We start from the raw sequence: 12583 nt of genomic DNA on the forward strand, positions 1-12583 counted from the left end.
TATGTGAAAGAAGGCAAACAACTGCTACATTACAGAATCTCTCCTAGAAAGACAGATTGGAAGAAGAAAAAAAAATGAAGGACTTGAAAATCAGCTCTACAATCCCATAATTACGGCTGCACTGAGTCAGAAAAAGGTAAATCTCATCTCAAAATAAATGAGAACAGTCGCTTAGGCAAAAAGTCTAACAACAGGGCAAAGATACAACATGCCCTCCCAGTCCTCCACAACACGCATTTAGCAGATTTTGCTAAATATTTGCTAAATATAAATATATATTTTGCTTTGTATTTTACAAAACTCTTGATGGAACTGCCTTGCACGGATTTACTTAAGCACCTTTTGAACTTTTTTGTATTTTTGGCATGAATCATGCCTGGTAGCAGGACACTGCTTTGTGCAACTCCAACTGTTGCACAAATATTTTATTTTGTCTCAAATTTTCCACCCATTTCAGAAAATCCATCCTCTATTCCTCACAGTTCCATGTTTACGGAAAGAAAAAAAAATACCCTGTGAATGACTGTTCCTTAATCACAAACCCCACTTTACTATTTTTTCATACATCTAATACCTGGCTCATCTCTTATCCCAAAGAAAGCATCATAGTCTGTTTAATCTCTCCCAGCAGAAGAGTCAACACATCTCTGATTATCCTTATCATGCTTCTGCATCATTTTTAAGATTAGAGTAACAAACGCATGGGTGATAACTATTCAAAACATGACAGGTTCAGGGAATAGTACACTCTTCTCATCCCTCCCTCAGTAACTCCTTATGCTGTCTCTTTGCTAGACACTGAGCATAAAGCTGACAACATGACAGAGCTGGCTTCACTGACTGCTGCAAGGTGACGTACCAGGAGAATCAAGGCAGCTGACAAAATAGATGTCAGCATTTGTAACCAGCTGTGTGCTCTAGCTCTCTGTTTCTGCCTTGCTTTCTCACACTGTCACATTTTACAACTTCTAGCCCCCTAACAGTCCCAGACAGGACAGCTCACTGCCACTCCAAGTGCTGGAAGGTGGCTTCCAGACATAGCATGTTTTTATATACATCTTCTCCCCAGTGGGCAGTTGTGCTTTTCCTGCAGCATCATCTCTAGAGTTCACTTTCAGCCTGAACAAGCAGTTCACCTGATATAAAACTAAGCCATATTGGTTTCCACTAAGCTCTTCAAGTAGTATTACTGACAGCAACCCACTACAAGCATTAATACCACAGATCTTTCCAAAGTGCAACTTGAGCAGCAAAAAAGGCTTTACAGAGGGGCACATAAGCCGGTGTTCTTTGCCCAGAGCAGGTGGTGACAGACACTGCTGTATGAAGGAATCGTGGCTACTTAACTCACTAATCCACTTTTAACCTCAGCCTTTGGTTACTACAGGTCACTGAGTAAAGCATTTAATTCTCACGTAGTGAACCAAATGCAAAGCTACAGTAAGTCAGCAGGAGAATAAATTAAATTACACTCTAACAGGTAAAATTTTTTCTTAATACAGCACCCATTAATCAGCGATTCTTATTTGCACAGAATCTACTCCCAGGCTAAAAAACACATGCTCATTACAGAGTAAGCAAGTAACTCAGGGAAACATCTTTCTGTCCTGTACTGCAAACAGGAATTGTTTTTGCATGGCATAAACTACAGAACAATTCTCAGACTGAAGTTCATTTTAAAGAAATTTGAACTGTGCTTTCAAATCTCATAAAAGAGAAAGGGAAATGATCGTGCTAGTTGAATTCACTGCATTAGATTTCTACGTCATTACTCATTCAGAGCAGACTTTAGAGTCAGAACTAGAGCATGGCAGCTCTTCAGATACTGGTATTACCTCCAGGAACACATCTGCAACAGCAACTGAGTTCATTCAAAGTTTTAGAAAATTTTAGAAAAGGCTAGGATCTGATTTTCTTTTGTCTTTTTCTTTTCTTTTTTTTTTTTTTTAATGGTTTACCTTGAATTTACACCAGTTACACAGAATTGGCCAACTGTGTATCTCAGCAGTGAATGAGATGTTAAACTGTGAAAACTCAGCTCTTAAGAGCTGCTGTATGATGCTTTGTAAGCATGACTGAGAAGTAACTCGAGAATCACATAGGATGGAGTAAACAACCAAACTGCAAATGCTTCATCCAGAATGTGTGCTGCCTGACAGGCAAACTAAGCTTGGTGGTCCTGAAAGGTGTTTTACATGTGCAGACACAGACATGGAGAAGAATAAATCAATTTCTAAACAGAAAGCATGCAAGAAAAATAACTTCAAATTTTTGTTGTTGCGGTTGTTTAGACGTGACTAACACTGTTTAAAAACATGAGTCAGTGAGAATCTGCCCCAGAAGTGCTTTTAAACTGCCAAGTTAAGATACTAAACCCAGACCCTTTGAAGCTGCAATGGTGAGAGTCCCTGCTCTACAACTTGCCTATCCCTTTTAACAATTCACTGACGAAAAAAAAAAAAAAAGTATATATAGCAATGGGAACACAAACTGTAGTTAAGAGCCCCTGCTTCTCAATACTTCTCACAATGCAAAGATGAACCTCTTCCTTTGTACTTGTCTCTCTGCTAACACATCCTGCTTCAGCTGGATGGAGTGGCAAAATCATAAATGTTCTTTCAACCCTGAGTAGTATTATTTCATAGGGACAAGACCATTGGATTCAGATTCCCTCAAACTGAGGAAGCAATTAAACTCAGCTCTTCTCTTCTGGGGCAACAGTTTAGAATATTAGGCAATGGGAAACACGATCCACCAAGTATTTGCAGTAAATCTTTTGAACCTCTAGAAGCCAATGGAGATACTTAGCATGTAAAGACCTCAGCTTCAACAGAGGGATACAGTCAGAGTTTCTCAGCTCAAAAAAAAAAAAAAAAAAAAAAAGTTACTGGGCATGCAGAGACAGACATCTAGGCAACTAAGCAAAAAATGTTAGGTGCTGAGTTTTTGACTCATTGTTTTGTCAAATCACCCTTTTTTGATTTGTCCATCCAAATTCCATCTAAAAGTAAGGGTGGGAACATAAATCCCTTCCTGAATCTGAGCCTCACCTCCTTCTCTCAAATACGCATAATAACCAGAGATGTGTGCTTCAGCACTGGTAATTACACACAGCAGACCATACAAGTCCAGAGGAGCCCTGGCAAGTTCATTAGTGCTGAGGACCAAGCACAAACATCTACTAGTTTTGTACTCCTGGATTTACCAGTGCAATGAGTAATGGACAGCAGGGTGAAGAACAACTGCTGGAAGAGGCCATTCCCAGCTCTTCCGTGCCCACACATCCCAAGCAGAGCTTCCTCTGCACCTGAGAAGAGGGAGCAGGGAAGAGACATGAAGGAATTCACACCTATCCTGAGCAGTGCCCACTGTGCCACAGTCTGGTTTTTCAGGTTTAAAATGGAGACTGTCTTCCCATTAACATGCCTATTTGTGGGTTTCTGAACTCCACGTCACCTGGAAACTCTGCTCCAGTGCAGCAGAAGATCAGGGTTTGCAGAAATAACTTACCACTGCTATCTTTGTCAGCAGAAGATCAGAGTCCTAAATCTTAAGGGCAGGAAAAGCTGTGATTAATGACTACTAAATGTGTTGCTCTGTCCAAGGCAATAAACAGACTCTTAAAAGCTGGAAGGGAACTGCTGGTCTACCTACCTTTTCACTGGGGAAGGTGCCATGATTTTTGTAGTTCCTTCATTATCCCCATTTGTTGCAATCTGGTTCATGCTGCTGGATCCTGAAAAAAGAAAATACAGGATAGTCCCTTAGCAGATTTGTTGGCACATCTCTTCAGCCTAATCACCTCCTGAACCAAGTGTGGTATGTGAGATAAAATAATACACAAGACATCTTGTGCACGCTGTACTTCCTAAGGATGTATAAGGATCACTCTTCTGTGTCTTATCATTTTTTCTAGTTTCAGCACATCACAAGAAAGTTCAACATGGGGGACATCCATTACTCGTCCATGTGACAAGAGGGGAATCAGCTGCTGTTGTTCCCCCAGGGATACTATGCTACCGCAACCGGGAGGGAATTTCCTGCTCTTTCACTAATGAGAAGAAAGTATGAGGAGAATATAAGCTAACTAGGTATGGTCTGCACTGTGAAAAAGCTTGGCAATCTCCTGTGTGGTTACTGTGGCCTCTAAAACAATTGTTAGATTAGATGGTAAAGCCAGATGAATATGTACATTGCAAGGAACCCTTTCAAATCAATGTACCAGCACTGTGCACACAACACTAATAAATCCTAAATCATGACCAGGAAAATAAAAACTGTAAACCAAGGGTTTGAAACCTAATAATGTAAGTATATATAAAGAGAATAAAGAGTAACATTTGGACAAGAAACAACTAAGGCTCACTTTCTATGAATAAGAAAAATTTGGCCAGTTTTGTGCCCATTACTGAACACTCTTTTCTCCTGCTCTTTCCACACTGTTGGCACAGAAGCCTCCGCCAGAGCCCTGAAGAAGTACGATGGACATGCATTTCCCCTCCATGCAAGAGGCTTAAAAGGAACAGACTGGTGCATTTGTAATTTAGGAGCACTGAGGGCCAAGGGAATCTGGATATTTCATTCTAACTAAAGACAAAGTGACATGACACAGGTATGATGTACAGATGTATACACCTCAAAACTGCTCCGTATAGCTTGGTATACAGCATAGGTATATCACGCAACTCTGGTAGAGAATTAACAACAAACAAAAGATGCATTAATCATCAAGAAGAGTTTGTTTCTGTTAGCACTATAATTTTAGTTTCCATGCTGTGCCATTAATATTAATCTGTAATTTTTCTTCAGTTCAGACGTTGTCTTTCCATCTGACTGGCAGTTTCTGTCATTTCTTACAAAACTGCTACCATCTCCAAAAGCAGATGCTAAGTAAAACAACAAAGCAACACCACTAATGACATGCATCAGCTCTCCACTGGACGCTGAGGATGTTCACTGAAATTAACAAAAGAGATTGACTGAAATCTGTAAAACTGGTAACAAGGAAATGCTGCATCTTTTCATGAACAAGCAACAGCACCTTCATGTTCTTAATACAGCAGTACAAACTCAGAGCCTTTTTGTCTTGCTAAAACTAAAATGTGATGTCTCAAATTAAGCTGTGGCTCAATTTTGCTTTATCAGCTTTCTCCACAGTCTCAGATAAATAATTTTTCCATGACACGTCACAACTTCCCATACTTCCCTTTTAACGTACAAAGTCTCTGCACTCCCCTCTACTTCAGCCCACACACTTGAGGTATTCAAAGGCATCTTGTCAGGCCATCAATTGCATCCTCCAGAAGGGTGTGGGCCTCCTACATATTAAATCTGTCAGTCTTCTGCAGATTTCTCATACACTGCAGAGAGCCACGAGGGGCATTAGTCACCTTTGCTCAGGGAACTCAGCCAAGCCCTTATTTGTCTGACCTTTACGGCTTTTAATGATTTAGTTTGCTCCTTCCCCTACTTAGTTTTTCAGAATAATGCCTGGCAGGGAAGGGGAGCAGCCTGGGTCCTGTCTTGTACATCATTTGCTCCTCTGAGGCACTTTTCATTCTTCATGCCAATGCAAGGACTATCAAGAATTTCGAATATTCTAAGAAAGAAATACAGAATGGGAACAAATTCACACAAAGGACAGAAAGTAAAGTTCTGGGAGCCTGAATGAATCCTCTGTTTTATTCAAGACGAGACAGCCAGCTCTGCAGACTGAAGCACTATAAATCTGCCCATACAATTGTTTCATGTTTTCCAAAATGATGCAATAGCTACACTTTCACTATGACCTGCTTGGTAAAATGACAGAATTACCAAATGAAAAATTAATGGGTTAAGAAACCCAGAACTTCCATGAATGAATGTGAATGAGAAAATGGTCAGGAAAAAAAAAAAAAAAGTCCCATCTTCATTAAGGAAAAAAAAAAAAAGAAAAAGAAAAGACTGCTACAAAAATTCTTCCAGAGACCTAAAAATGCCTACAGTCAAAAAAACACAAAAACACAGAAGAAGACAGCACATAGGAATAAGAGGCAGAAATTTCCCACCTTGAAGGAAGATACTGGCAGCAAAAAGAACATGGAGTAGGTAGAAGTGTTAAACAACAAGGATATCTCAGGGTTTCTGACCTTTTTTCCCATGAAAATACATATAGCTTGCCTTTCCTAGGCCATCAAATTTATGAAAAATATATTAATAATAAAAAAAAACACAACACTATGACATCTACACTCATGGAAGTATTGATATCAGCAAAGCTACTGCTTTTCCAAATAAATGAAATGATAAGTAATTCAGATGCTGCTGCGTAAGTGAGGTAGCTTCCTATTAAGCCCCTCAGAGTGCTCATTACTTGATGGGATGACAAGAGCTCGTGCTCCAAAACATGTCAAAGCAATGAAACAACTTCCAGAAAAAGAGCCAGGGGCCAGTTGCTCCAGACCTGATCTTTTGCTGTGTTTGGCAATAACCTGATTATTCTTCAGACAGCGCCGTCACCCCTGGGTGTCAGAAGATGGGGATTATGCGATGCAGTCAGTTCACCCTACTGCAAAAGTCGGATGCCTCTGCAGCTCCCTGGGCTCCCTGCACGAACACCAATGCTGCAGAGCCTGTGAGAGGCACATCAGCTTTCAGAGCAGCTTTTAAACCTTTAAAAAAGCACCACCTCCTTCTCACTGCTGAGTTTCCTGGTTACCACTGTATTACCACTGTACTTATTTAACAAGCACCTAGCTGAGGGAAGAATACAGAAAGAACAACATACCAGCAACTATCACAGAGGCAGAATCCAGACAGAAATACAAAACTCTCTCCTACTGAGAGAAGCCCTCATTGAGCCACATTGGACTGACTCCACTGTTGCCCTTCAGGACAATAGGCGCTTTTGTTTGCTTCTTCTAAGAAACAAACTCTTTTGCTGTACAACTCTTTTGTACAAATAACTAGCTTAATTGGGAGGAAAGCCTTCAGTCCACACTTAGAAAAATGACGGTCTTGAAGAATGTTCCACCTCATGTGTCTTCTACTACCTTCACAGTACTGTTCTCCCAACATATCTCTGTATCATACAGTATGGCTATTCTAAAAGAACAGACTCCAGAAAAATAGACCAAACACTAACCCCATTACAGTGTCTTATCTATATTACTGTTTCTTACATGCCAAGGTAATAGACCTCTCAAAATACCTTAGATAACCAAAAATCTTCAACTTGTAGCAGTTTTTTTGGGTTGATTGCGTTTTGTGAGGTAAGTTACTGTCAGCGATCACTGAACTGAATTTTTCCATAAACATGAATGCATGCTTTGATTAAATTTACAGCAAGGTTAATGTTGATTTATGCATTCAAATTTAAATAGACCACTACACTTTAAAAACTCAGAAGCCCAAAATCTTAGGAGCCTGGTGAGCTACTTAAGTCATGCCTGTTTCTTATCAACTAAAGCAATTTCATTGACATTATCTGAAAGTAGTGTTTGTATTTAAATCTATTAATGAGGGCAGAAGATAGTGTGATCAAAAGGAAAACATGAAGTAAGCGTTCATGCTTTGCACTGCATGTTACTAAGAGCTTATAAAAATAAATGGTCTTCAAATGTCCACACTCACTTAGCTTGTCCTTGATGTTTTTTTTTTCCAAAGTAATTTCCATACCTGTCATCTCATTTCTGCTGAGATTGCCATATCACGAAATACAGCAGTGGTCACATCCATCCTTTTAGAAAATCTGTTATTTCAAATAACCTTTAAAGTTTATATCTCAAAGTAAATAAATAACTAAATAGATACAATTAACCCAATATTCAGTTGGTAAAAGTTAGCTTTCAAACCCAATCTCACAGTTTTCTGGGAAAAGACTGGTGACTTTGAATGCCCCAGTCCAACAGCTCTATCTACCATGACTGAGGTGCATGCAAAGAAGGATAACGACAGCTGTCTGTGATATTAGGTAGGTCAGTCAATGCAGGGATTGTCAACGCCTGGGTGCTATAGTTTAGACTATAAGAATACATGCAATATTGTAATTTTAATACTTGCTCCTGATTCTCTGCCTGGCTTATAAATCAGAATGCCAGGGTTTACTTTACAGTGGTTATACAACTACACAGCGTGCGAGGCATTGGCAAATCAAGCCCTCAGCTAGCAAAAAACAAGAAGCCCTACGCAATGTGTTTTCCAGGACCGAATAAACTCAGACCCATGGCAACAGGTCTGGCCACATCAATGTTTGTCCAGAGAGAACGTTCCTGAGGAACTTCTCGAGTGCAGCGTTCAGCTGAAAGAATAATGAACGCTTTCATCGAGCAGCCCATACCCATTATTGCGAAAGCTGAATATTATCAGTCTTGCCATAAGAGGGTATGGCAGAACAATAAGTGATCCTGTTCCGCTGTTTGAGTTTATGATTTGCAACCAGAACAAAATGTGACTGTAACTCTCTCTCAGCTGAAACTGTGAGAATAAACGAACTAAACAAGCTATGCATGCCTCAAGTTCAAGTCTTCCCAAAATAAAACAACACAACTTTCTCCACCTGAGCACCCACTTGAAAAACAACCTAAGCATATACAAAGGAAAAAAATGCACTAATATAAAAACACTGATTGCACAGTCTGTGAAGTTTCCTGGGCTGGTCTTTCCACTGATTCTAGCACAGCTGAGATATGGTATGAGTTAAGCAAGTGATAAAATGTGGTTTACTGGAATTTAAGCAATTGTAACCTGGATTCTAGGAAATAGTATGCCATGTTAAAGCCAAACTGTCTGTACATCCTACCCTATCAAGGGAACCACTCAATGGCTGTGGCTGTTATACAAGAAAGCTAGTTTCTCTCTCGTCACCATATTATGTCCTCCCCTAAAGCACTCTAACTGCAAACAAATACAAATATATTTTTTCTATCATTGTCTTGGTACCTACTCCAACTTTTAACCCACAGTTCACCAAGTGTCTGCAGCCCTAATGACTTTAGCACATTTTAATGAACCTACAAGACAAGAAAACATTATTAGTCACTCATTACCACAAATTATAGCTAACCTCTACGTTCAAGTGACAAAAAAAAATGCATACTAGGCAACTGGTAATAACACCAAATATGTATAAAAAATAAAGGAACAACAACAAAAAAAATCATGAAATATTGGAGGTTAGAGACTTCAGTACTTCACACAGACCTCTACAACCTCTACAGCAGCAGCAATGTAGATGGCACTTGCTACAGAGATGAATTTGTATTTAGTGGTTGATCTAATTGTCCAAAAACACAGATGATGGTGGGTCTGTGACAGAACAACTGATTGAACTGGCTGCAGAAAGAGAAGCTTTTGTTTCATGTGCTTAGCTTTGCAATCTTAAGAAAAGGAAGAAAAGTAAAGAAGGTGAGGCAAGATGCTGAACTTGGAGAAGGCAAGAAGGAAGTTACAAATAGTAACTATTTGTAAATTGTTATTGGGCTCAGGGTTTGTGAGAGGGGAGAATATATGGAACTCTGCTGTTCATTAGAAAAAGATAAATTATAAGCTATGTTCAGCTGGATGGTAATTTATGTGGTATTTGCAGAAAACATCTTAAGAAATATCCAGCAGATGTAAACTAAAATAATCTTGTTTAAAATGTTGAACAAGGCATATTTAATCTTACTACACCATACTAGAAACATAAAATTAAGAAAAAAGGACAAGCCATCGATCCACTGACATGATCCCATTATGCAAAAGGAAAATTTATTTTAAGATGTAACATCATATTATTCTCTAAAACTTTGCCCGACTGAAGTGTTTTAACTCAAGACTGTTTACTTTGGCAGTCTCATTTTCTTGATAAAAAATATTTTGTAAAAGTAAATTACATATTGGGTTAGTATTTTTCACCAAGTGTTGCTTAAAATCTATCAAATGGACCTGATTCCCTGAGTGAAATGGACTCAATACTGCTGTATCAAAGATCCAGTTTAAGGGAAAAAGGGTGCATTTATCCTGGTGAAACGCAAGAGACTGCCATATGGAGTCTGTCACACGGAGGACAAATGACAGTAACTTTCCTTCAGCGTCTCAAAATGCATTTATATGGACAAAGAGAACTAGCAGTTTATCACCATGAATACCCAGATACAAAATGAAAAAATAAAGACTCAAAATAGATTCATTGACAGAGAAGGATAGATTTTGAGTAACACAGCTCTCTTCCCTTAGCTCGCATATAATGTGGGAAATTAATCAAATTCATCTAATTTGAAAATCTTTTGAGGTAATAAACCTACACCAGTGGAAAGTGACTGCATATTTGAAATGCTTGGGTTATCAATTAAGCCACATTAAAAGCAAAACAAGATTGGGGGGATAGAAATTACACAAATACTTACGAATAAGTTGTGTAATTTTTTTATTTCTTATTTTTAATCTTCAAAGTAAGACTGAGTATTTAAATACACCAAAGCAAGCAGTATTGCCCAGGGAACTCTGCATCACATTACAAGAGCAGAGCAGGTCACAAGAAGGTTTCTGGTTTCCTCATAGTTTCAATTAAAGACACTGAAACAACCAAGCACAACGCAGTCATCCTTACAGCAATACTGACTGACATTCACTGCCTGTGCTAAGGCAAACACTATTTTTAACTAAGGGCTGAGTTTCAGCTGACAAGTTTACCCCTGAATAGCCACACAATTTTCTGCACAGCTGAACAGGGGAATAACGAGGTGGGAAATGCCATTCATCTTGAAACACCACTCTAAGAATGGGATAACCCAGCTGAACAGAAGTCTAAGTCACTATGTTTAAGGGTGAACAGCATCTATGAGACAAGTCATAGATGAGCCACAGAATATCCTGAGTCGGAAGAGACCCACAAGGATCATCAAGTCCATCTACTGACTCCACACAGGACTATCTAAAAAAACATGTATCTAGTTCACCGTTGTGAACTGCTTATATTTTTCAAGGGCAAAAACTGTAGTTACACTACATTTCAATACCCACTGCAGGGGGTAAAAAAAAGGTAGGACACACTGGCTTCATTTTGCAGTCAAAAGATGGCATCCAAAACAAACATTGGACACCTCTAGATGTATATACCTGCCCTCTTTTTGAAATCCAGACCTCTCAAAAGTATGTCACGTTGTACTAACCCCTGACAAAGAGAAAGCTTGCTTACTTTTTAAAAGCCCAGGCAAGTTGTTCCCAATCCCCTAACACATATGCGCGTATGTACCCAACTCCATGCATGAGTTCCACTGAAATATGCATAACTACAGTCAAAAAAAAGCCAAGCATATGCATGTAGTCACATGTAGAACTGGCATCTGACATCAGGAAAGATTTTTGCCCCTATTACTAGATTTCGGTAAACATTTATTATCTTGCAGATGACTCCTTTGATCAGCATTTCATCTTGCATGTTTCCTCTAATGCCTACAAAAACTTCCAGCTTCCCCTGGTGTTTTCTGCATGCAGTTATGAATTTCCAATTCACAAATCTGAAGCATTTTAAAACTGCAGAGGGCATGGCATTAACTCTTATTCCACTTAACATCAAAGGGATACTGCTCTAGCTTAACTGAACTGGGAAAAGGACGCAGAGGAGAAGCAGCCTGGGTCAAGCAGCTGGAACAATGAGATTCCAGCCAAGCCACTTGGCTATAAAACTAGAGAGACAGTATTTCTCTGCCCATTTTCAAACTTCCCTAACATGCTTTTCATTAGACCTACACATACATGTTTTATCATATCTGATCCACAAATCTTTTTTGCTTTTATCCAACAAAGTTGGAGTTTTCAGATGTACTTAAGATTATGTACAAACACTGACCTAAAAGAAGGCAGAATCCATTTTGAGAGATACTCGAGGACACTGCAACAATTATGATTCAATTATTGCAAATGAAATGAACCATGGACCAGGGACAGAATCTTCCCACAGCACAGCATAGAAGGACTTACCTGTCTGTTGTGTCCTTTTCGGGTATGTCTTACTGCGACTTCTTTCAATACACTGGTCAGGCCGCGGGAGCTGAACAGAAGGATCTCTGGTCATTTGCAAAGACATCCTGCCACTTGAAAACACAACAAAATCGACTGTGTAAACACTTGGGGAAATGCTCTAAGTAACAGAGGATCTTTAGGTTGAAAAAGAAATGCATGGTGTTCAGACAGCACATTTTGATAGCTATTCCTTTCTCATTTGCAGCTCTGATGCACCTGCAGAGAGTAACACTACCCTGCCTGCAACTCACTTTTGTTTTGAATCATTCATTGGCAGAATCATCAACAGCTTGTGCCGATCTCTTCTACAAAAGCCATTTACTAGAGGACCTAAGCAAACAAAAAAATGCTGGCTTACAAAGAATAACAAAAATGTGAAACAGATCCCATATTCCTCCACTCAACTCCATATTTGCTATTGGGAACTTAAAATATAAAAAAAGTAACAGCATTAACTCCGAGTTGCTGTAACACCTGCAGTTCCATGACTTAGAACTCATCAGGTATCATGCTAGCAAGTGCCAAGCAATTATACAGTTGTTATGGATGTAGATTTTCTGAGCTATGTGAATGTACTCCACTAGGATGACTGCATTTT

At 39.2% G+C, this 12583-nt stretch overlaps 1 protein-coding gene across 1 annotated transcript in view; it reads right to left on the reverse strand.

Moving 5' to 3' along the window:
* The window catches only part of EPB41L4A (erythrocyte membrane protein band 4.1 like 4A), a 133924-nt gene that overhangs the window by 28312 nt on the left and 93029 nt on the right, over positions 1 to 12583 (reverse strand). The window contains exons 12-13 of the mRNA XM_035310042.1: positions 11944 to 12056; positions 3655 to 3736 (exon numbers count right to left, since the gene is read on the reverse strand). Coding sequence (XP_035165933.1) covers positions 3655 to 3736; positions 11944 to 12056 — 195 coding nt within the window. The remainder of the gene's footprint in view (positions 1 to 3654; positions 3737 to 11943; positions 12057 to 12583) is intronic.

Source organism: Oxyura jamaicensis, chromosome Z (assembly GCF_011077185.1).
Source record: "Oxyura jamaicensis isolate SHBP4307 breed ruddy duck chromosome Z, BPBGC_Ojam_1.0, whole genome shotgun sequence".
Classification (NCBI taxonomy): domain Eukaryota; kingdom Metazoa; phylum Chordata; class Aves; order Anseriformes; family Anatidae; genus Oxyura; species Oxyura jamaicensis.